Below are 24142 nucleotides of genomic sequence, written 5' to 3'. Positions count from 1 at the left end.
AAAGGAGTTTAGGTCACAGTAGCCAAGAAGACCACTGTCCTGATCGATGAAGTTGTCATACCGCATGATGGCGATACCTTTCTTTGCAGCAAAAAACAGGTTCGCCTTGTGGAAACTGGTGCTCAGGTTGAATTCATCATCACGTTGTTTTCCAGTTATTCACACTTTCATCTTTTCCAAATTCGCAATCAGTAAGGTTCTCATGCAACCAAACACCGATCACTAGAGGCTCTGTCACAGAATGGATCCTAGTTCTTCTTTCCGTCGGGCAGGCGCTAAAGAGAACACTTCTGAGCTAGAGAATGTCTGAATTGAACGACAGTTCATGCAGTTATTTTTTAACTCAGTAGTGAATGTTCTTGAGCTTAAGTTTCAGTAGTAAGTTGCAATCCACCTATTAATCTTCCTTAGAAGTAACCATCCTTGTTCCCTTTTCGTTTATTATTATTTTGTGGCACTTTTCTACCAAAAAATCCAAAAATCCAGTTTTCTACATCAGAATTTTTTTTACTCAGAAAAAAGGGATATAAACATTCAAATCCCACGTGGTCTAGTGGTTGGGATTCGGCGCTCTCACCGCCGCGGCCCGGGTTCGATTCCCGGAGTGGGAATTTGCTAACATTTTTCTTTTCAGTATCTCGGCTTTTTCTTAATTGTATTCCGTGAAGAAGCCTGGCGTTACTTTTTGGCTAGCTATGGCACTGTAGGGAAGTTTTTTTTTACGAAAGTTTGAATCCACCACTATAATTCTTCAAGTGCAATACTTTGTAGTAATAATTTATATTGCAAAATATTTTAACAATAAAATATATTTTGTCACCGCTTTCTGAATATCATTCCAGATAACAGTGTAAAGAAGAGGAAACCTTAGGTTGATCTCGTATTGCAACATCATTATCATCATCATCATCATCATTATCATCATCATCGTCGTCGTCGTCGTCGTCATCGTCGTCGATCATCATCATCATTATCGTCATCAAATCCTTTGTTGAAGCATTAATCTTTTTAGTTAATAATTGTGCGTAAAGTTTAAACCTGGAGTTCATCTTTCATCTGATATCATTATTTTATCAAAACATTTTCAAAATACAGTATGAAATCCTTCAGTTAACCATCAATTCTTGTTTCTATTTTAGGCTATGAGCTTTGCTGAAACATCCAATCACTGAAATCCAGAAAACTATCTGAATTAGAATGAAATTGCAATCTCGATACCTGCTGTGATGCTTGCCACATTTGTTCGCTGTCTTTTGTTCTCACTGGAGATAGACCACAATGCAACATTCTTGGCAGGTTAACGTAAGTGAATAGGAAAATCTTTGAAAGGGATAAATGATCATCGCAGTGAGTTTCCAAATTAAGCTTCAACGGGATTCGAACCCGTGACCTCCGCGATACCGGTGCGATGCCGCTACCAAGCTATTAACGCCGCACGTTGGGAGCAAGGTCGATTGCCCTGATTTATTTTTTCCGGCTTCTTCATTCCGTTGCTTAAACTGAAAATTCACTGCGATGATCATTTATCACTTTCATATACATCCGCAGTTCAGATATGAATCATTTCATATACATTACATCAGGAAAATCTTTGTTTACAATATTTGCCTCTTTATCATAACCGCTTCAATAGGTTTCTGATCGAACTACAAAAAATATTAGCTCTAATCATTGAAAGAGCATGGCACCTGACGGTTAAAAAACATTAATTTGAGCCCTGACATACATATATATATTAAATACTTTTCTGTGACGCAGGTTTGAAAACGCAAAATTTTACAAATAATGTATGCCTCATTTGCGCTTTTGCCACCCAGAAATTTTGGGTTTTTAAAAGATAATATCGTCTATCAATATATAATAACACGCAAAGAGGCAAATTGTAAACAATGACGTCAGCAAAGAGCTCCCTATTCGTTCATTTTTTAAAGGTTGATGAAGCCATCTTTGTTTGACCCTTAATGATGAAATCGAGCGAAGGATATTTTTTCGAATCTTCCCGTTCACCAGGATCGTTTGTCATACTTCTTCAAAATATATACAATTTCAGAGGAGCTAATGTGAGGGTTATTTCGGTAAATTCGTCATCAACCTAAATAGTGAACAGCGTTCGACTAATTTAGTCCGGCCTTTTCATACAATCACTTTATTAAATCAAGCTGAAATGTACATTTGGTTTTTAATGCAAAATGCGAAAAAAATCAATGAAGTATCTCTAAATTGAGTTAAAATCGAATTTAATAATTAAAAAAATATATTCCAATCGATTGGGTTTTTTAATGATACGAAGTGATTATAATTCACCAACCAGGCGTGATTCGTTATTTATTTGTCATCTCGTATCCAAGTTGAAAAGGGCTCAGTTAAGTTCAGCTCTTATCCTTGCTCAAAACACAACTTTCATAAATTAGTCACAGTTATTGCATTGACATTGATCTACGGCTTTCCAGGGAGATGACCTCATTGTGGCTTTTCCACAGCGTATTCTTAACAGCTCGTCGTATTTCTCCAATTCTCCAGCAGTACACAAGTGGATTTAAAAAGGAGTTAATAAAAACAACAGTTGTCACGTAGTCATATGCAATTTTTACGCTTGTTGTATACCCAGTAGAATTATGCATGAATAACGTCACTAAAAGAGGAATATAGCAAATTAACAGCAAACCATAAACATAAAGTACAGTTGCAGAAGACTTTCTACATTTAAGCACGTTTACCGTGCTTCTTTGAACACTCTGTTGTTGCTGGAATATCTGGCGCTGATGTCTGCGAACGATCTGAAATATCTTTAAGGTGCTCATGGCAGTAACAAGAAACGTTACCAGCAATATGACTACCGGAATATAAATCCACTTACTGATCCAAAGCCTCACCAAAACGACAGTTATTGATATTATCCAGACGACAAAGGCCATAGCTTTTACTCTGGGAACAGTAACAACCACGTTATATCGCAAATGAAGGGTTAAAGCAAGAAGACGATCAATGGAGATTCCGCTTAAAATTGCCAAAGACACGCCAGTTGTAGCATAGCTGGATATGCTCTGAATAATTCTCAATACACATTCAGTGTTAAAGTCATCCATGAATTCTGCAATGTGATAAGCCACGAAACATGGCTGACAAATTAGTCCAACGACAAGATCCGAAACTGCGAGGCAAAACAAAAGGATGAACGATGGCGAATGAAGTTCTTGTTTCTTCCAGATTACATAGAGAATAATGAAATTTCCAGTAGATGTTAACAAAGAAAACAGTACATTTAGAATACATGTTATAATATTTGCTATAAAAGTATGTTTTGTTTGTTCCAAGTTTACATCCAGAAAATAGCAGCTCAGATGACTTTCATTGGGACTGTTCATGTTGAAGATGCTCATAATTTACCGGCTAGGGCGCTGTATTATACCCGAATATTTTTGTTAATTTTTTGAGTGCTGCAACTGATTTAAGTCATATATTATTCATAATACCTGCCATTTTCGCATGATAGAAATAGAAATGGTCGGTCGACATGGCATCCGCCATTATTTCGGTGAAGATATCCTGAGCATGAATAGTAATGATTTACCTTATCTTTGATGTCATGATGATGCACCATTAATCAGTCAAATAACTAATAAATGTTATTATCGATATCGAACTTATAATTACTGCCTTCGTCGAACTCGATTCGTCGAGAGAAGATATGACGTGACACTATTGCAAACAATACTGGGCTAAACAATATTGGACCAAACAGGTGTCTTTGCAATTTGAAATTGAAATGACGCCAACTCTCTATAAAATGTCCGTAGCAACGGTGAAGGGATACCCAACAAACAGTGCATGTTTGTGTGTTTGACTTGGCAACTGGAAAAACTAACCACGTATTATGAAATGTAGTCCCCAATTCTGTTTTCCAGGAACCATCCTTTATTAAATTGGCCGTAGACAGTTTTGTGCAATTAAATACATTAAAGAAAACCGTCAATTGAACTTTTTTATTAGTTTACACTAGTTAATATAACTTTTCAAAGAAAAGCTTATTGTTCGCCCAAAAAACCTAATATCTTGCATAACCCAATAAAATTGTCTGTTCGTTCACCAACTGGACGATAATTTTGCAATTACGATAAATGCAGGCGAGTACGTTTTCCATGACAATTTTCCATATTAGCTCCTATATATGAAGGACAAAAAAAAAACTGACCATTTTACTTTACAATTAAATCTTCTTGTTCACTGTCTTTTAATTAGGACCGGCAAGTTAGGCACAGTTGATTAGTGGACAGTAAAAAGAAGGAACACTAAAACATAACAGTGGGACAGTAAAATAGGGAACACTGATACTGAAACACGGAAAAGTGGGACTAGGGGACGGTGGAACACTTTATGAGTGGCACAGAGAAAAAGCTAAATGACTTTATTTAATTATTTTTTCAGTCAATCAAGCTTGATAAATACTCTTTATATGTCTCGATTCCTTAGTTGGCGCCGTCAACCAGCTGTTAGCGATCCATTTCTCTCCTTTAGTGACATCACATCCACCGTGAAGAGATTGTAAGTCTAACGTTCCAAGAAGACCGCTGTCCTGATCGATGAAGTTGTTGTACCACATGATAGCGGTGCCTTTCTTTGCAGGAAAAACCAGGTTTGCTGAGTGACAATTCGTGCTTAGGTTGAAGTCATCGGCGTTCATATTTTCCAACCCCTATCACAAACAGGAGTAGACGACCATTTATTATCTGACACTTAAGTAAAGTAACAAACACCAAACCAGCGAAATCTCCGTATTTAACAAAACTGATTTGTCTAAAAGAAATCGGTCAATCCGACTTAAAAAGTCGAACGCAATTTTGAAACTGTGCACGAAGTAATGTAAGCACTGCGTTACAGCTTTTGAGTGGAGGCAAAAGGGGAGAAGAAGTCCAGGTCGACAATAACAACATGGAGATGAATGGTTGAGGATGAAAGGTGAACAGCTGGGCGACTGCAAGAGCTTAAGCAGCAAATCATAGTGGATGGAAGGAGATTTTAAAGCCTTCTGTGTTTTATGGCATGGAGAGGTACAGCCGGGTAGGTAGGTAGGTAGGCAGGCAGGCAGGCAGGCAGGCAGGCAGGCAGGCAGGCAGGCAGGCAGGCAGGCAGGCAGGTAGGAAGGTAGGTAGGTAGGTAGGTAGGTAGGTAGGTAGGTAGGTAGGTAGGTAGGTAGGTAGGTAGGTAGGTAGGTAGGTAGGTAGGTAGGTAGGTAGGTAGGTAGGTAGGTAGGTAGGCACGAATAGTGATGGAGTGTATTCCTGAAAGAGGGTGTAGATGGGGTGCTATAATCTCAGTTATCGTTTAATCTGTCAGCAAGTTCTCAGCTATCATTTAAAATTTTCTGCCAACTTTTTGCAAATTTTTCAAATCTTTTATCTCTGCCATCAGATAGAAAACGCGTCACCTCTTGTTCACTTGGCCAATTATCGCTATCAGTTAAACCCCGCCCAGATGCGTCAAAATAACACCTTCTTTAAACCAAAAAAAAAAAAAAAAAAAAAAAAAAAAAAAAAAAAAATTTTTAAAATTAACAAAATAAGGGTTAAAACAATCATTAAGTAATACTGTCCAGCAAGCGTTTCTACCAACAAAGCGAAGACATACGCACCTCACGGGAGATGGTTGTATTATGTGCAAAGGGAAACGCAGTTTCTCCACCTTCTTCAACATCATTCAGGTAGTAAAGAATTGTAATAAATCTGTTGATGCATGTATTATTGAATGAACAAACAACAAAATCAAATTATTTATCAACTAGCCTACAAACCCGAGTTTTATATGATTGTTTTGTCTATAACTTTTGTTCAGTTGAAGATCACAGAAGACGTTAACATGTGGTAAGAACATTAGTGACCAACTCGAGCTCCCTGCGGCCCATTGGCCACTTAAGGTTCTTACCAAATTTTGACGTCATCTGTGATCTATAACTGAACAGACGCACGGCAAAATGGAATTTATCTTTTGAATCGGACACAAATGGGAGACCCAATAAATTTTATTGAATACAATACAACGCTAACTTGATTCCTTAACCTGAAATCTCTAATCTAACCTTGTCAAATGACTTTAATTCAGTTTTAAAATTTCATTCGAAGGGGAACTTCGCCTACAAAGCTTTATATTCTGTTGTCACCAGAGGCAAATTGTAGGTTCCAGACTCCACTTACCTGCAGAGTTTACATAATGGCAAGTGTGCATGATTTTGATGACAGCAAGGAATGCTGGTGTGTTCTATGCCAGTGTCGAAATGAGCATGATAATGACCATACTTTTCATAGTGAACAACCTGAAAATATGTAAAGGACATGACATACATGAAATCATGAAGACAATTTTCTAGAAACCTTATTTTTTTAAGAATTTGACTCTGTCAAAGTATACCGTTCCGCAAAGCCCCGATGTAATGAGGAAATTCAATCAAAGCCTATAAGCTTTAGACTTCGATTGCAGCTCACTGCCTCAAAGTTTTCTGAAAAAAAAGGCCCCTTAATTATTATACCAACAGCTAGTTTTCTGCGGTCTTTACGAGGCCCTTATAAACGAGATTCGACTGTGGGAGTAGTATGAATGTTAATAAATAAGCGCTTAATTTTTCGGCAGGAGATTTTTCCAAAAATAATGATATTACCTGCATTGCTTCGCTGCCATGAATGATTTTTCTTGGAAGTTTTGTTAACTTTGCTATTCTGTGAGAGAAGGTAAAAAGAGTTCATGACGCCGTAAAATACGTAGCGAGATGTGGACAAAATGTACCTTTTCTTACTCACATTGTAGCAATTTAATATCAGGCATCTTTGATTCTAGCCTCCTCCGCAGGCCTGACTCCGCTGCGGAGGGAGGACAAGGTACCAACGAAAGGGGAGTGAACGAGAAAGACTAGGAAGGAAAACTCGTCCTTTCTAGTCCTTCTCGTTCACTTTGTTTCGTTCCTAGTTCAGTTTTTTAGTTCATCCCCCTTTCGTTGGACCCTAGTCTTCCCTAGCAGTGGAGTTGCTTTGGGAGGAGGCTAGTTTGGTTTGAATATGATGTTATCAAGGACCACTAACTCGTGCGGTCAGTGAAATATCACTATCCCTTACCGTTCATAGATGCCCTTTAAAACTGGGTGGGTAATTTTGTCCTGACGCAGCCAGGCCTGTTGGCTGTAACGAGATCTATGGCGAGGACTTTTTGTCTTCAGAAACTCCATGTACAAAAGAAGTTTCTTTATATTCCACTCAACGAAAAGCCTTCTTGTCATCTTATCTGAAAATCAACTGATGTTCGTTATCATTATTTTAAGGGGTGAAATTCGATTTCTTTGCTTAATTACTGATTGAATAAACTTAATAAATTAAAGTAGTAAAAGGTTGGTAATCAACTTAAAGATGAATTCCAGTCCGTACTGCGCAATCTCGGCTGCAATGTTTATGTGAGCCTCAGACGAACGAATGTTTACAAGAAAACTAAAAATTTCGCGACAAACTTACCTTTTTCTTGCTTACTAACGCCAGATATCCTTGCAAAAAATAATACGAGTAGAAGAACCTTGACGCTATTTCAAACCGACGTTTCAGCTCATCGGAAATTCTTGAACGAAACGAACTGTAATGGCGGACTAAAAAACTTCATGTATGCTGTCACCGAAGTGTAACGTTTCAACGAATTCAAAACAAAAACCAACCCCGAGTCTGCGCAGTACGGACTGGAAATCAGCTTTAATGTTTCACTACCTGGAGCCGACGCAGGACAACAGTTTCTTTAAGAAGGAAATAGCTTTTTCTTAAAAAGTCAGTAACTAAGTAAGCCCCAAAAAGACTGATTTAGTCACTTTTTGTACTTTTTGCACTTTTTGTTTCCTGATCTGATTTATTTTCAGAAAATGATCAACCCCAAAACCCTCATCGTGTTTAAATAAAGGTTCTATTGTATTTGTGTTTGTGTCTTTTTTTAGTTACCCGTACAGTTTGTCCCAATTTACCTTTAACTAGACTGCCAGCTTTTCCTGAGCGTTGCAGCCTTTCAAAATAAAACAAAGTACTTTAAAATCCTTTAAAATCCAGAACCCATTACTTTGATTCTTAAATACGTTTTTAAATTTGAGACGTAGATCCTCTTCTAGTTCTTGTCAAGTCCCACGTGGTTTAGTGGTTAGGATTCGGCGCTCTCACCGCCGCGGCCCGGGTTCGATTCCCGGCGTGGAAATTGTTTTTCTATTTTCAAATCAAATCAAGCTTTTTGGGTTGTTCAGCCCCAGTATTAGATTCAGAAGAGAGAGAGGGGAAAATGTAGGTTTTCAGCTTACGTCTTTTTAATCAGGGGATCTCCACCCTTCACTCCCACCGCCACCCTTTTTCAGTTCGTGGAAGAGACCCCACTCATACTCACATTTTATGTATTTCGTCTTTCTTCAAGTGCAATGCTTTGTGCTTCTGAGCAAACTCTTTGATCTGCAATAAGTGTGAGATTGTGGATTTCAAGGAAATTGTCTCTTATAATCGGAGCCATCCGAACCTCATTCCAGATAAAAGTATACAGAGGAGGACACCTTAGTTTAACTTATAATAGCTTGTTTCATTTATATTACCTCTTGAAGATCAATAAAGCCATCTTTGTTTGCATCCCAGATATTAAAATCTCGAGCAAAATGGTCTTTGCGGTCAAGTGTTGCATTTCTGTCTAAAATGAAATTGAAAATATACGTAAAATTGAGACGTCATGATTACGATGAGTTAGAACGGAATAACTGCGCCACGAGAATATAACTCGCGAAACTTTGCATTTGTAAATCTTCCGAAACTCTTAGTTTCTTAAAGTGTGTAAACTCAGCACGAGACAGTCAGAATAGGCCAGTACAAGTGCTGGTGTAAATCATTCCTTTATAATTGTGTTTCATTTGCATAAAAATGTGAATAAATATCGAATTTTCTTTTCGAAAGAACTGAAAAGACTTGAAAAGGAACTCAGAAATTTCCTCTTGGAATTTAAACGAGACTTTTTTATAGCGATTCTGCTAACGCTAAAGCTGATGTTTAAATTTTAGAGGAAAAAGAACAAGCATTTTATTTTGTTTACAATAATTACAATAATTTTCGCCCATACAAATAAGCATGCATACCACCCTCCTCCATGACCTCGTCCAAGTCTCCTTCGTATGACTGATGCCCTGCTTTACTCATGCTCAGGCCACCCTCCTTCGCCAGTGAAATGATCTGCTGACACTCCTGGTCCGATAGAAAATCAGGGATTTCTTGAGAAAATGAAAACCGGGGAATTAGTTTTTTGTTAGGTACCGTAGAAATTCTTTGTTTACCAGGTCTAAGAATGGCGTTTCTGGATAACGAGCATCTTTAAAACGAGAGCTTTATATTCAGTGCGCTATCAGGTCATAAGTGTTGGCACACTTGGCACAATTCAGGGAAAATGATTGCTAGCCCCCTCTCCCGCAAGCAATGTTGTGAATTGACCATCCAATACACCAAAATTCTTGGTTGAAGGGAAGCGAGGACAAAGAGAGTAGTACGAAAAATATCTTGTATAATTAAAAAATGCTTTAACAAGTGTCCCAACTACTTTTGACTTGCATTGTAGATCTATATATTACAAAAACCAAATATCCTAACTCACCGAACAGTAAAGGTTTCAAGGCTCTTGTGATCACCTTGTAACTTCTCCCTTCTTCCAGGTACATCCATCGTACGTGACCTATCTACCATATACAACAGTTAAGTCATAAACACGTGTTTCATCACAGCACGGTGAAGAAAAAAGAAAAACGGCTCCTTCACAAGAACATGTGCTTGCAAGACATACGGCTAACCAAACTGAAGTGAACCAACAAAGCAATAATATTTTCCTTACCGACTTTCAAGACAATTTACCGGTTTATACGTTTCCTTTGTTCACGTCATCCACAATGTATGTTAGGAGAGTCAAATCTTTAATTTGTATTAGAAAATGAAAGGAAAAAACACGTTTCTCTAGTTATTGACAAAGCGCTGGCAAAACTTAAGTGATTATTTAATTTCTAGAACAGCGGCAGCTATGAAAATAAGAGAGAATATTTCCTTATTGATGTATGGCGGACTTGTGACCTGCTAACCCTATTCAAGGCAATATTTACTAATCCCTTCAACTATAAAGGAAATATTTTCGTTAACGCAAAGCTGGTATTTTGTAAACTGATTGTCATGCTCAGCTAGATGACTTATCAGACACACAGTTCTTATCATATAACACTGATTCGTATTACCTCGATCACTCCGAGTTATTTTAAACAATTGCGAAAACTTACCCTTGAAGCCTCCAAGCGAACAAGTCTTAAGTCGCTAGTTTCCTCGTCGCAATCTTCCTCTGGATGTGAACAAGTTAAACGATTAGGTTCATCTTCAGCGAAGCATGGTCTTACAAACATTTTCCGCCGCCTTTTAAGCTCTTTTTCTGAAGCACAAAGTTGAAAGAAGAAAGAAACAACACCCAGAATACAAGAGAAATTCATATTGTTTTGAATACGCTAAAGTTAAGTCTGGCGTGCTACAAGGTTGCGTGAAACTATATAACTACGAGTAATTATGCATCTTTTACGGTTACAGGTTTTTCATACCAGTGTTGGTTGTCGTTCTGTCCATGTTACATGTGGTTATTTTGTTCAAACAACAGGACCAGACAGCGCAAAAACACGCTCCCTTTTTTCTTCCCTTGTCAAGGAAAAAAGTTGAGAGAGAGCCTGGGATCGAGGATATTCAAACGAGCACGAATCACCGTGGATAAGAGATAGCCGGGAACTTTTAATATTTCCATATATTTGAAGGCCAATATTTCGTGGCATTTGAAATTTGCGAATTTGCTCGCATTATCAAGCTTTCGCTATTTCAATTTCCCCATAGCCCTTTCGTTTCTCTTAGCCGGCTGAGCCTTGGCACGAGGAAACGAAGGGATCTGGGGACACAGGATTTCCAGTCCTAGAGTCTAGGACTTCCGGTCTTCATGTATGCAATCATGACGTTTCAAAGAATGTATGAGAGAGTCGTTACGTTTTCGACTTCCGTTTAGGAATTCTTTGATCCAAACAGCCAATCAAAAAATTCGATTTAATTCAAAAATCCTGTGTCCCCAGAGCCCTCCGTTTTCTCGTGCCAAGTCGGCTAAGAGAAACGAAAGGGCCTATGGGGACGAGAATGTATTTCAAAAAACATCATGAAAAAACGCAAAGATTTGATGTCGTGAAAATTTCATAATAATCCTCCATTCTTACTAAAAAGATTATAGTTGTGAAAAATGTTGTGGACTTTCAATCTTGAATGGATTTGAAACAATTTTTTACTATACGGTTAATTTGGTCCTTAAAACCGAAATAATCCGGGACCTCATGGCTCAGGCCATCAAACTTTAGTGGTATTAACCGGGTGACCGTAAAAAAGGGTTCTTACATAAGAAAATGACTCACTGAGCTTTTCTTCAGGCTATAATAAAGTGGCCATCCGGTACGTAGTCGCATTATAGAGCTGGACGTAACGCGGGGTTTTCTTGTCTCTCCTGTTCATGAGGGGATTTCTTATTAAAATGGCTTTTACTCCACGTCAGATCAGAAGGCAATAGTGAAAAGCGAGGGATATGATCACAATTTGTTTTGTTCTCTAACTTGATTGACTAATCAAAAATTCTACGACTGGCGAGACATCAAAGCAAATAATAATTATATCATATTTGTTTTAACTTGATAATCTTCAGATTTGTCGGTAAATTATATGCCCATTTTTTTTCAAAACACAAAGCCTTAAAAAACTTGTTTTAATTTTAATAGTTCAAATGTATAAATAAAAGTTTTACCTAATCTGCCAGATCAAAAAAATGCTAGTCTCCTGCCCTCATTCGTGGCAATCAAGCCCAAATCAAACAAGAACAACACTCGAGGAAAATTGAAGATGAACATTGGGGTTGAAGAAGAGGCCATTTCAACTCTCAATCGGAGAATTGATCATCGATCAGTGGTCAAACGGGCTACGAGTACGTGAGTGGAAATCATACGAAATCTTTCGTAGTTTGTCATAAAATTTAAAAGGGTTTTAATCTAATGGGGGAAGAAAGTCCGATGATGACAGCAAGAGTTTGTACTGTCATCAACGTCGACTATCGCTAAAAACTTGTCTCGGTCAAATATAATACTCGTTCAATAAAAGTACACTCCCGCCCCTCACGCCCACCATGAAGAAAATAAAAACAAATTAAAATATAGTCGACTTGAAAAATTATTCAAGAAAATGGATCACCGCCTTATAAAATTGTTCAGTTTTAAGTGAGTTTGTTCGTTTATTGAACAGTTATTTCCATCTTAGCTCTATGTTCATAAAAATCGGGTTTACATGATATCGCTATTTAAAAAAAAAATCGGAAAATCACTTTATTAAATGGTCGCTCAATCTTGCTAAGAAAATTCGCAATTCCAAAGTTTTGTTGAGTCAATACGTAGCGTCATTTTTTCTTTTGATTACGGTCAATAAAAAAACCCACATGCAAATTACATAACACATCTAGTGCAACTTACAATTAACACTGACACCTCAAGGACACTGCTGTATCTATACAAAAGGTTCATAGGCGTACGGGCACCTTCGGTCCTGGGGGGGCGGAGACCTTGTTGCCCGAAAAAAAAAATGGCATGGGTTGAAAGCCAAATAAACAGGCAAAAGAAATGCATGTAGACAACAGAACGTGCGTTAAATTAATCTCGTGACGTTGCCCAAAGATGTCAATGCACTGAATCCTTTTTCTTCGGAAATTTGTATTTTTCACTTTAACTCAGCAAAAAATAAAAGCATTTTTGGGAGGCAATTTACATTGTTTTCCCCCACTTGAAAGTTATTTAAAATGCGTGAAACATTTAGAAGATGAACGGGTTGAAACATATTGTTGAAAGTTTTGAGCTCATTTGAGTCAAAAGTATTAGCTTCCTTACATTTGTAACCGTATCGCAGCTTTGTTTTTGGGTCCACCGCTCGCAAACGTTCAAACTATGGAAAAGTTGATTGCAGCTGAATCATGCAGAATTTGCGAGAAAATCAAATATGATAATAGCAATTTGCAAGAGGAAACGAAAGCAGATTAATAAGAAATTTGGACTTTTTTGGAAATTTGAACCACAAAGTTCGGTATATTTCCAATATTTTTTTTTTGTTTATATAATTCGTTTTGATTGTAATTTTGAGATTTGTCTGCTTATTTTCTATTTTTTCTCTGGCTTGTTGCCCGAATTCTAGCCTGCGAGCAGGCTCACGTAGGGGCACGCGCAAATATACCTTGGGGCACACGCGAGTGGCGAGCGTAGCGCGATAACTGCGCGGCGGACGCCGCTCGCTGTCGCGGCTTCGCCGCTCACGTGTCGCGGCTTCGCCGCTCTTCTGTAGCTCTCATGTGTGCCCCAAGGTGAGCCTGCTCGCAGGCTACCCGAATTCTTAGCGTTTTGCCCGAAAAATTTTGGCACTGGGGGGGGCTGCAGCCCCCCTCGCCCCCCCGCCTCGTACGCCTATGAAAAGGTTTGTTTGAGATTTGCTTCCATTGATGGCATAATTTGCGCATTGCGAACCGTCGATATATTCGGTATATCCGATGAGTATTCTTCGTTCTATTTATATCAATACAGGGCTTTTCAATTACACTTAGATATATGAAAAGTTAATTTACTCGGCTAGGCTACACTCTTTTTATTTTATAAAAACCATTTTTATAAGAACGTTGAGACTGAGATTTGCCTCAAAATTTAAGAAAATGTATGGGTTAAAATAAGAACATCCTCAGGGTAATCCAAATATTACGCGTTCTTACAAAAAAGAGTGTACTTCGAAAATTTACCAATTTTTTAATAGGCTAATCAGAGTTTAGTTTTTTCGCAGAGTATTTTTAACTGCTCGTCGTATCGCTTTAATTCTCCAGCAGTAAACAAGTGGATTCAAGGAAGAGTTAATAAAAACAACAGTTGAAGTATAGTCATAGGCAATTTTCACTGTTCTTGTGTATCCAACAAAAGAGTCCACGAACATCGTCACCAAAAATGGAAGATAAAAAATCAAAAACAATCCATAAACATAAAGTACGGTCACAGCAGATTTTCTACATCTAAGCACGTTTACCGTGTTGATTTGAACACATTGCTGTTGCTGACTTATCTGGCGCCGATGTCTGCGAACGATCTGAAATATTTTCAAGGTGCTCGCGGTTGTGACAAAAAATGTCAGAGCTAATATCCCCGCTGGAATAACAATCCACTTTTTCATCCAAAATCTGGATATTACCACAGTTATAGCAAAGATCCAGAGGCAAACAGCGGTTTGAATTACGCGAGGGATAGTAACAACCATGTTGTATCGTAAATGAAGAGTTAAAGCGAGTAGACGATCGATGGAGACTCCGCTTAAAATTAACAAAGATACACCAGACGTTGTCCAGCTTGATAAGCTTTGAATCATCCTCAAGGTACAGTATACATTAAAATCATTCCCAAGTTCAGCTACCTTGTACGCCACGAAAAATGGCTGACAAATCAGTCCGACAAAGAGATCCGAAGCCGCGAGGCAAAACAAAAACGCAAAAGATGGCGAGTGAAGTTCCTGTGTTTTTCGGATCACATGTAGAATCATAGAGTTTCCCATACACGTTATTAGACAAAACGCCGAGTTAAGAACACATGTTAGGATATTTGTGATTTCGGTATCTTTCGATTGTTCCACATTTACGCCGACGATGGAGCAAGATAAATGAGTTTTGTTCATGGCGAAGAAAACCAATAACAGCAAATAAAAGCGTGCTCTGCCAAAATCCCAAGACAATGTCACAAGTAAACTATATTACACTGCCGGCCATATTGTTGAATGATTTGAAACTTTCTAATTCCTTTTTTATTCAAGTCAAATATTTGGAAATGATTACACCTTTTCGTAGCCTGAGAACACAGACGGATTTCCGCCTGTTCAGTTCGTTTTCGTCGGCGGCGTATGAAACAGGAGGAAATCCTTCTGCGTTCGCGGACTTACTAATCACAAATTAAAAGCCTCCTAGTTTTAAATTTCGTCGATTAAAAAGCGTGAAAAATTAAACTAAATCTCATCCTTAGGACAAACACCTTTAACAAACGGAAGGAAGCAGATGTTGTCTTTGAAGTTTTTTCCATTAATCAGTTTAAAGGTGATGGAAAAAATAAAAGACGTAAATTGATTCTGACGGCCCCGTCCACACTCCGGATAAATTTGAAAACGCAGTCTTTTTTCTCCGGTTTAGCCAACCGTCCACACTTATCCTTATTAATGTCCATCGAAAACGGAACTTTTCGAAAACGCTCTTCACAGAGGATTTATTTGAAATCGCCGGCTTTGCGTTTTAGTGTAGACAGAAAACATTTTAAAAACGGAACTTAGACAAACGCTCTTCAAATTGGGTATTTAAAAACGCACTTTATCCGTTTTTGACCAAAACAGATGCGTTTTAAAATTTGTCCGGGCTAGTGTGGACGGGAAAATTTTATACGGCGTTTTCAAGTTTCTCTGTTTTCCAATTTATCTGGAATAATGTGGATGGGGCCTAGGGCTTGATTAAAAAGGAGCCGTAGCGAAAGAAAATACTTTGAGTTCTTATCGAGTGCGCTCTTGACAATACTTTCCGTCTACTTGTAAAAATCTTATACGAAATATAAAATATCACGACCGACCATCGGGAACAGTATATATACTCGGACCCTTTTTGGCCCCTTTTTTGAGCGGCGAGCCACCATTTCATACCAAAGTATCACGGCGATTATCCCTACCCTATATTTTATGCAGACCAGACTCAGTTTACTACCTGCTTTGTTTGAGTAAACGTTTGCGAGGGCTTCAAATTCCCGACGAGACTAAATCGCGCAACTAGAGACAGATAATAACAATCAAAATCAGAAACAGTTTCTTCAAAAAATTATGCCTACTGTTTACAGTCTAGCTACAAGAAAATAACTACCTAAAAATATATATTGTAAAACGCAAAGAGGGCACCAAGGAAAGGTTTGTTAAACTAATTCAAAAGTGAAAGTGTTAGGGCAAGTACATATTACCGGCTAACACTGCAACGTTTAATGCTTGTTATTATCTTAATAAACTAGAGATTCACACATGCTTCAGGTCAAGTTTGAATCAGCATCTGATCCAGGCAATAACTTTAACGAACCCAAAAATAAACATTTTTTCATCGCCGAGGTTGCAGTTTCCTTTTTATATCCCTAAATAGGGCGAGAGAAAAAAATGTTAACATTCCCACGCCGGGAATCGAACCCGGGCCGCGGCGGTGAGAGCGCCGAATCCTAACCACTAGACCACGTGGGATTAGCTGACGTCCACTGCAAAATCATTTGCTTTATAATACTTTTAAAACGAAATGCGCTTCGGTCAACTTAGTGCAAGGACGTCCAGAAGTTAAACTATATTTTTAAAAAAACATGCCATGTATGAAAAAAAAAAATCTTGATAGTAATATGCGCTAGTGCGTTTTGCGACTGTCCTGCTTATTGGGCTGTCAACATATTCACTCACACAAACTATAGCGACTGAACGCAGTGACTTCAGAAAAGAAATCAACAAAGTGAAATTCCTTTGACAGCCGTCAATTGAACATAACATGGATCTCCAATATGAAGGATAACCAAGGCGAGGCTGCATGCCTAGATCGACCATTTGGCCAATGGGCGCCGTATTTAGACTATTTAGCGACGTACGTACGCACGCACGCGCAAACCATGCCGCTAGCCTTCATGACCTTCATGACCATGAAGAAACAAATGTATATGGCTTCTATTAGTATGGGGCTCCGCTATTAAAAAAAAAATGCTTATTGAAAATTTTTGTGAGAACCTAGTACTGTCTGGGTAGTGCCGCTGGAGTCGGTTGTCCGTTTCAGTTGTTATGGCAGCATTCCATGACTCAAGAGCAGTTTTTCATACGCGGTAGTCGCCTTTAAATTTGTCGATTACTCTTCCATATACTCAAAGTCAATTTTGAAATAATAAGGTAAATTAAAGCAAAAAAATAACAATACATGCTAAAACCTACAGAAACCAGTGAAAGTCGACACGAATTTTAAAAGAACAATCTACTTTTCAGCAGTTACAGTGCGCATATGACAAAAAAAACACTTGTAATACCGTTCCATCGATCTTAAAATCATTTTCACACTTGCGTGTTAATTCGGTGACTGCTCTGCGCGAGTATTGAAACAACCAGCCTATAAAAGCCTTAGGGTGATACGTCTGCATGGTTGTTTTCGTAGAATTCTAAACAACAGGCCCCATTTTGTGGTGCTTTTTATTTGCAGGGGATAACTGATTGAATTCACTCTATAAGCATTGTCGAGCATTGCACGTTATATTATATTGAGACATTCGCGTGTTCTAGATAATAAACGTAGCTAGAAAGGCTAAATGTTAGCCAAAAAGGTCCATTCGCATTTAAGATTTCTGTATAAAAAAACTTTACTCTATCTAGCCTAGGTTTCATGATTTTATTTTTGTTAATTATGGTGTTTTGGTTTCCTTTTTGCATATTATCCCTTGTCGTATAAAATTTAAGGGCGCCAACAGGCCTAGCCTTAGTGTAGTCGTTGCAGGCCCGTAGGCTGGGGGGTTCGGGGGGTTCGGACGAACCCCCCCCACCGCCTGAAAAGGTCCGGTCTGAATGGTGTAGCATTAATGTACCGGTCTGAATGGTACAGCATTAAAGGTCCGGTCTGAATGGTACAGCATACATATGGCCTACGCGCATAATAAAATAAAAATAAAAACATACTGACGTTATTTGTATTGATTTTCAACAATATCGACTAATTTTCAAACGTTTCTCGTGTATTCCCCTCTTTTTCGGTTTTCAGACTGGAACCATTAGCAAAGTGTGACTCAAGTTATAACTGATGTTGATTTCACCGATTTGAATATGTCGCCGTAATGAAGCCCAACAAACTTTGGCAAGTATTACGTCCTTTGAGTTCATTGTCGTGTTTATGGCAGTGTACCAATATTTGTCGCACCTGGCTGGAATCACGGTTAAGCTACAGAGAGCAGCTCTTGACATCGTGGAGGCCCATGGCATGATCACAGAAGTTGCTAGTTTCTACCGAAAACAAAGGGAAGATTGTGACAAAACCTTTTCAGCTGTTTACACTCAAAGTGTTGCAATGGCAGAAAAGGTGGGCACTGCTGCCGAAATGCCTCGAATTACGTCGAGACAACAGCATCGTTCCAATACCGAGGCTCAAAATCCTAAAATTTATTTCCAACGAAACGTGGCAATTCCTCTCCTTGATCACATCATCATGTGCATCAATGAGCAGTTTTCACCTTCGGCGACCGTTGCCGCGTCACTGCTTGGTCTCGTACCAAGTGTTCTCTGTTCAAAGAATGTTAATCTTGAAGCAGCTGTTAACAAGTACAATGATGATCTCCCCTCCCCTGAAATGTTTGAAATGGAGCTTATGCGATGGAGAGGTCGATACCTGGCGATGGAACCGGAATTAAGGCCAGCTTCACCTGCAGTGGCAATCAAAGATTGTGATGATGACCTCTTTCCAAACATCAGCATTCTTCTAAAAATTGCCTGCACCATACCAGTAACATCATGCGAATGTGAACGAAGTGCAAGCACGTTGCGACGACTGAATAACTACATGCGAGCGTCAATGGGAAAAGAAAGGTTGTCCAACCTTGCGCTTCTGCACATTCACTACGATACCCCCGTGGAGCTAGACACGGTAGTCAACTGTTACGCCCACCTTCACCCCCGTCGAGTACAACTGGAAAATCTTCTTCAGTAACGGTATTTTTTTTTAAATTAGTGGGACACTGGTAACTAATGGTCCGTTCTAAAAGAAAACGAACCTACCCGGGCAAAAACCAGCCTACGGGCCTGCGTTGTCTTGTAAATCAAACACATTTAAACATGAGAGGTTGTGTATCAGGATTCAGTTTGAGACAGACACAGGGCGAAATGGCAAATTTCCTGATCTTTAAGAGAAAATTAAATGTCACTTAAAGATAATAAAAATCTTTAAGTTAAGCATTAAAATCTCTTAAAGTTATTAAAGGTCTAAGCTCCCTTTAAGTGACCTTTAAGAGACCTTAAAGGTCCAAATCGGAACTTAAAGTTAATAATTCCTTTAAGAAATTTAATTTTCTACTTAAAGGTAAGGTAAATGTAATGATTCCTTTAATAGTCTTTAATTTGCATATTAAAGGTGAAGTAAAGAATTATACCTTTGAGAGAAAGCTTTTCCAATAAAAATGGCGGATATGTATCTTTAAAAGTATTTAAATTGTATCTTAAAGGTACCCCACAGAATAAAATGACAGTTTTTCTGATCTTTAAGAGGCACTCAAATAGCACTTAAAGATCACAAAAATCTTCATTTCGTATGAAAACCTTTTAAATTAAGATGCCGTAAAGGTCCAATTGTCCAAATTGAGGAACTTCTTTGGTAATTGTAATGACACCTTTAAGAGTCAGGGTGCTTCGAAGTCACTTTGGGTTACAAAGTAAGTTTTAATTCTTGAATTCTTGATCTTCTCCAGGCGATGTTACTAAAGTAATTCGCAGCAACAATACAATATTTATAGCTACCCTCATAAATCCGAGGAGAAATAAAGGTGGTGTGTGTATGTGTTACAATGTTCCGAAAATGTGAAAGTCTAGATGTGCTGTTTTGAACAAAAAATGTCGCCGTGTACACTTCTACTAGATCATCAAATTCGGCTCAATGTAATTATCGACCTTGTTTTTTAAAAAGAAGCATTCCTTGCTTTTATTATTGACAATAAACCCTCTTTTACCAGAACTGATTATAAAGGGGAAACTAATTAATGCCCTGGCATTTGCAAGTGAACTGATAACATTTCAGGACTGATTAAAGCAAAAGCTTTGCAAGTTATCTGAAACAATCAGGTATATGTTACCCATGACAGTAGAGGACTGATTAAAGCCATAGATTTGCAGTTATCTGTGACTATTAGGTATACTCTACCCATGATAGTTCAGGTCTGATTAAAGCAATTGTTTTGCATGTTAGCTATAACCGTCAGGTATACACTACCCACGGCAGTATAGAACTGATTAAAGCGATAGTTGTGCATGTTATCTATAACCGTCAGGTATACTCTACCCACGACAGTAGAGAACTGATTAAAGCGATAGTTGTGCATGTTATCTATAACCGTCAGGTATACACTACCCACGACAGTATAGAACTGATTAAAGCGATAGTTGTGCATGTTATCTATAACCGTCAGGTATACTCTACCCACAACAGTATAGAACTGATTAAAGCAATAGTTTTGCATGTTATCTATAACCGTCAGGTATACTCTACCCACAACAGTATAGAACTGATTAAAGCAATAGTTTTGCATGTTATCTATAACCGTCAGGTATACACTACCCATGACAGTATAGAACTGATTAAAGCAATAGTTTTGCATGTTATCTATAACCGTCAGGTATACTCTACCCACGACAGTATAGAACTGATTAAAGCAATAGTTTTGCATGTTATCTATAACCGTCAGGTATACTCTACCCATGACAGTATAGAACTGATTAAAGCAATAGTTTTGTTAGTTATCTATAACCGTCAGGTATACTCTACCCACGACAGTATAGAACTGATTAAAGCAATAGTTTTGCATGTTATCTATAACCGTCAGGTATACTCTACCAACGACAGTATAGAACTGATTAAAGCAATAGTTGTGCATGTTATCTATAACCGTCAGGTATACTCTACCCACGACAGTATAGAACTGATTAAAGCAATAGTTTTGTTAGTTATCTATAACCGTCAGGTATACTCTACCCACGACAGTATAGAACTGATTAAAGCAATAGTTTTGCATGTTATCTATAACCGTCAGGTATACTCTACCCACGACAGTATAGAACTGATTAAAGCAATAGTTGTGCATGTTATCTATATCCGACAGGTATACTCTACCCACGACAGTATAGAACTGATTAAAGCAATAGTTTTGCATGTTATCTATAACCGTCAGGTATACTCTACCCACGACAGTATAGGACTGTTAAAAGCAATAGTTTTGCATGTTATCTATAACCGTCAGGTATACTCTACCCACGACAGTATAGAACTGATTAAAGCGATAGTTTTGCATGTTATCTATAACCGTAAGGTATACTCTACCCACGACAGTATAGGACTGATAAAAGCAATAGTTTTGCAAGTTATCTATAACCGTCAGGTATACTCTACCAACGACAGTATAGAACTGATTAAAGCAATAGTTTTGCATGTTATTAATAGCCGTCAGGTATACGCTACCCATGACAGTATAGAATTGATTAAAGCGATAGTTGTGCATGTTATCTATAACCGTCAGGTATACTCTACCCACGACAGTATAGAACTGATTAAAGCAATAGTTGTGCATGTTAGCTATAACCGTCAGGTATACTCTACCCACGACAGTATAGGACTGTTAAAAGCAATAGTTTTGCATGTTATCTATATCCGACAGGTATACTCTACCCACGACAGTATAGAACTGATTAAAGCAATAGTTGTGCATGTTATCTATATCCGACAGGTATACTCTACCCACGACAGTATAGAACTGATTAAAGCAATAGTTTTGCATGTTATCTATATCCGACAGGTATACTCTACCCACGACAGTATAGAACTGATTAAAGCAAAAGTTGTGCATGTTATCTATATCCGACAGGTATACTCTACCCACGACAGTATAGAACTGATTAAAGCAATAGTTTTGCAAGTTATCTATAACTGTCAGGTATACACTACCCACAACAGTATAGGACAAATTAAAGCGACAGTCTTGCAAGGTGTCTGTAACCAAAAGGTAGACACTACCCGTGATAGTACAGGACCATGGCGAGCTTAGTCCTCCAAAAAAATTATGCAAATTAAATCTTAATCTTCTTAGTAGAGAATATTTCTCCATTTAGGGGATTGAAATCAGAAACATAAGTAAGTAGTTCACACCTTGAACTACTGCAATGTACAGTAAGGTGCCAGTTGCGGTATCTCTGTAAAAAAAAACAGATATTAGCTGGATTCTGGGTTGATTTTGTTGTCTTAAAATCGCAGGTTACATCGAACTGTATGAGGTGCGCCAACCGCCAGTTCCTATGAAGTACTGTATTTATTCGATCAAGCGCCCTGGCACTTATTAAATTTTTGGACCTTGAGAGTGGGCGCTTATTCGAGGTGGACACTTATTCGAGGCTGGGCGCTTATTACATTTTCGCCATTTCTTGAAAGTAGAAAGTTTGTTTTACAACAAAACAATGAATAATAATAAAACATGAAGTTGCACAAAGCAACTGTTCATTGAAAGTGTCTATAAAATGCTAAGAAAACTCGGTCTTCGGAGAACCCTCTTAGTAGTACTTAGTCAATTTCAATCTCAATGTCAATAATAATCAAAGTATTCCCCTTGTGCACTTCAGTATTTTTTAAAGGGAGGTGGGGGGGGGGGAGGGTGGGGTTGAGTGGGCACTTATTCGAGGCTGGGCATCTATTAACTTTTCCTACCTACAGGGTGGGTGCTTTTTCGAGGTGGGCAGTTATTTGAGGTTGGGCGCTTAATCGATTAAATACGTAAATATTACGCGCAGCTCTTCTATTAGTATTACTGGTGACATCGAACTGTGTAAGGTGTGCCACCCACCAGTACTGATGAAAAATATAAGCAGGCAGTATTAGATTTGCAGGTTACATCAAACTGTATGAAAAAAACTGCCAAAGCAAAAACTGCGTGACACACCAACATATCCTAACAATCACACTGGTTTCATTTCAAATTTCCTGGCATGCCGTAAAAAATAAAATACCTCCTGGACAGAATTTTTTTGAGAGCTTAGCTCGTCATGGATTTAAGCGAAAGTGTTGCAAGTTATCTGTAACCATCATTTATACACTAACCACGATAGTACAGGTCTAATTAAAACGATAGCTTTGCAGGTTATCTGAAACAATCATATAGGTCACACAATGGTCACGCAATGTCACACAACATAATAGCATACACTGTTGCATTATCGTTCGTTAAAACAATGTATGTAACAAACTTACCTGGAATCCTCCTCACTCGTGAATGATTTAAAGAATGAATGATCCACAATGTCAAAACTCCTATAAACAGACGCGACTAATATTTTCCTGGTTGCATACATGCATGCCAGCAGCTTTCACTGAGGACCACGTGCTTCAGTACTACAGACCAAAACGGACATTCACCACCGATCGACGACAGAACAATTTTGTTTGCGTGCGTAAAAGAAATCTGTACCAACTGCAAGACCTCGAGACATTTTTGAAAAGCAAAGCGGCTGTCGATGTAAGGCACCCGTTCGGTGTCTACTGTCGCTGTAATTCCCCATTTCAAGTCGCCGAAACAAAATCAACAATGTATTTGATACCGAACCATATATACAGATTGCCATCTTGTGAGGAGTGAAATCTTCCACTAGAACAGCATTTCACTATAATGACTTCAAAATGGTTATACAGCATCGAGAAGCTAGAAATTGCCGGAAATCGGAATAACCGGATCGATAATTCGCATGAATAAATATTTGAGCACTCGTCGCAGCTAACGAAATTCACCGAGAATTCAACTGCTTGAAGTCGTCACTTCGCGCTTCCATTTCAGTTTTGACCCCAGTAGAATTTGTCCCCAGTAGAATGATGCCTCCGAAAGCCGAAAGGTGGACCATGAAGAGCTTTCCTGACAATGATGTGGACGCACAACGCATTGCTTTGACTGCATTTCGCTCTGGTCTCTAACAAACAAGAGATTCGCGCGAAATGACTCTTTTACGCGCGAATCAAAACTATTTTATCCAGGGGTGGGACGTCAGTTAAATTACACTATCCGGTGATTGGATCATAAACTTTTGATAATACATATTTTTCCACACTAAGAGAAAAAGTAAATGATTTAAAACACAAGAAAAAAGTAGATGAAGTCAGTTGAAACAAATTTTGTTTGCACAATAACATCTTAATGATATCCCAAGCTACTACCCCTCGAAAAAGCGTGATTCTTGGCGCCAAATCCTTCTGCATAAATATGCCGCCCGAAGACTGGGGAAAGGACGAATAT

At 38.4% G+C, this 24142-nt stretch overlaps 4 protein-coding genes and 3 non-coding genes across 8 annotated transcripts; 3 read left to right on the top strand and 4 right to left on the bottom strand.

Annotated features, from left to right (window-relative positions):
• The first annotated feature begins 539 nt into the window (after positions 1-539).
• Trnae-cuc (transfer RNA glutamic acid (anticodon CUC)) lies at positions 540-611 on the top strand. Its single transcript has one exon. It is a non-coding gene; the product is annotated as a tRNA-Glu (tRNA).
• A 1525-nt stretch (positions 612-2136) lies between these two features.
• Positions 2137-3597, bottom strand: LOC144652180 (melanocyte-stimulating hormone receptor-like). The gene has a single exon (XM_078512193.1). The coding sequence runs from the start codon at positions 3378-3380 to the stop codon at positions 2418-2420; it is 963 nt and encodes a 320-aa protein (XP_078368319.1). The 5' UTR covers positions 3381-3597; the 3' UTR covers positions 2137-2417.
• Positions 3598-3733: 136 nt separating this feature from the next.
• On the bottom strand, positions 3734-10686 carry LOC144649371 (transmembrane prolyl 4-hydroxylase-like). Of its 2 annotated transcripts, XM_078508861.1 has the most exons (12): positions 10604-10686; positions 10295-10440; positions 9628-9709; positions 9119-9250; positions 8588-8679; positions 8389-8450; positions 7982-8019; positions 7101-7266; positions 6650-6707; positions 6189-6307; positions 5630-5720; positions 3734-4693 (listed from the first exon to the last, which is right to left on the bottom strand). In XM_078508861.1, the coding sequence occupies exons 1-12, from the start codon at positions 10626-10628 to the stop codon at positions 4430-4432; spliced, it is 1275 nt and encodes a 424-aa protein (XP_078364987.1). In that variant the 5' UTR covers positions 10629-10686; the 3' UTR covers positions 3734-4429. The 2 variants fall into 2 exon arrangements, with proteins under 2 accessions (XP_078364987.1, XP_078364986.1); XM_078508860.1 differs by having other exon boundaries at positions 10295-10686.
• Trnae-cuc (transfer RNA glutamic acid (anticodon CUC)) lies at positions 8134-8205 on the top strand. Its single transcript has one exon. It is a non-coding gene; the product is annotated as a tRNA-Glu (tRNA).
• A 3188-nt stretch (positions 10687-13874) lies between the features above and the next one.
• Positions 13875-14775, bottom strand: LOC144649595 (melanocyte-stimulating hormone receptor-like). The gene has a single exon (XM_078509118.1). The coding sequence runs from the start codon at positions 14763-14765 to the stop codon at positions 13875-13877; it is 891 nt and encodes a 296-aa protein (XP_078365244.1). The 5' UTR covers positions 14766-14775.
• A 1496-nt stretch (positions 14776-16271) lies between these two features.
• Trnae-cuc (transfer RNA glutamic acid (anticodon CUC)) lies at positions 16272-16343 on the bottom strand. The gene has a single exon. It is a non-coding gene; the product is annotated as a tRNA-Glu (tRNA).
• Positions 16344-18009: 1666 nt separating this feature from the next.
• LOC144648125 (52 kDa repressor of the inhibitor of the protein kinase-like) lies at positions 18010-18819 on the top strand. The gene has a single exon (XM_078507758.1). It carries the CDS (start codon positions 18010-18012, stop codon positions 18817-18819), a length of 810 nt encoding a protein of 269 aa, XP_078363884.1.
• The last annotated feature ends 5323 nt before the right edge of the window (positions 18820-24142 follow it).

This window comes from Oculina patagonica, chromosome 4 (genome assembly GCF_052425735.1).
Source record: "Oculina patagonica isolate OP01 chromosome 4, crgOcupat, whole genome shotgun sequence".
Lineage (NCBI taxonomy): Eukaryota > Metazoa > Cnidaria > Anthozoa > Scleractinia > Oculinidae > Oculina > Oculina patagonica.
This window is presented reverse-complemented; position numbering and strand designations above follow the sequence as displayed.

What these genes read in the sequence shown, in the direction of transcription:
- LOC144652180 (XM_078512193.1), bottom strand. Translation starts at nt 3,380, where the DNA reads ATGAGCATCTTCAACATGAACAGTCCCAATGAAAGTCATCTGAGCTGC.
- LOC144649595 (XM_078509118.1), bottom strand. Translation starts at nt 14,765, where the DNA reads ATGAACAAAACTCATTTATCTTGCTCCATCGTCGGCGTAAATGTGGAA.
- LOC144648125 (XM_078507758.1), top strand. Translation starts at nt 18,010, where the DNA reads ATGGCAGTGTACCAATATTTGTCGCACCTGGCTGGAATCACGGTTAAG.
- LOC144649371 (XM_078508860.1), bottom strand. Translation starts at nt 10,498, where the DNA reads ATGAATTTCTCTTGTATTCTGGGTGTTGTTTCTTTCTTCTTTCAACTT. An exon ending in ATGGCAGCGAAGCAATGCAG is followed by an intron (nt 6,308 to 6,649) that starts GTAATATCATTA and finishes ACATATTTTCAG; the next exon opens with GTTGTTCACTATGAAAAGTA. An exon ending in ATACAACCATCTCCCGTGAG is followed by an intron (nt 4,694 to 5,629) that starts GTGCGTATGTCT and finishes TGTTTGTGATAG; the next exon opens with GGGTTGGAAAATATGAACGC.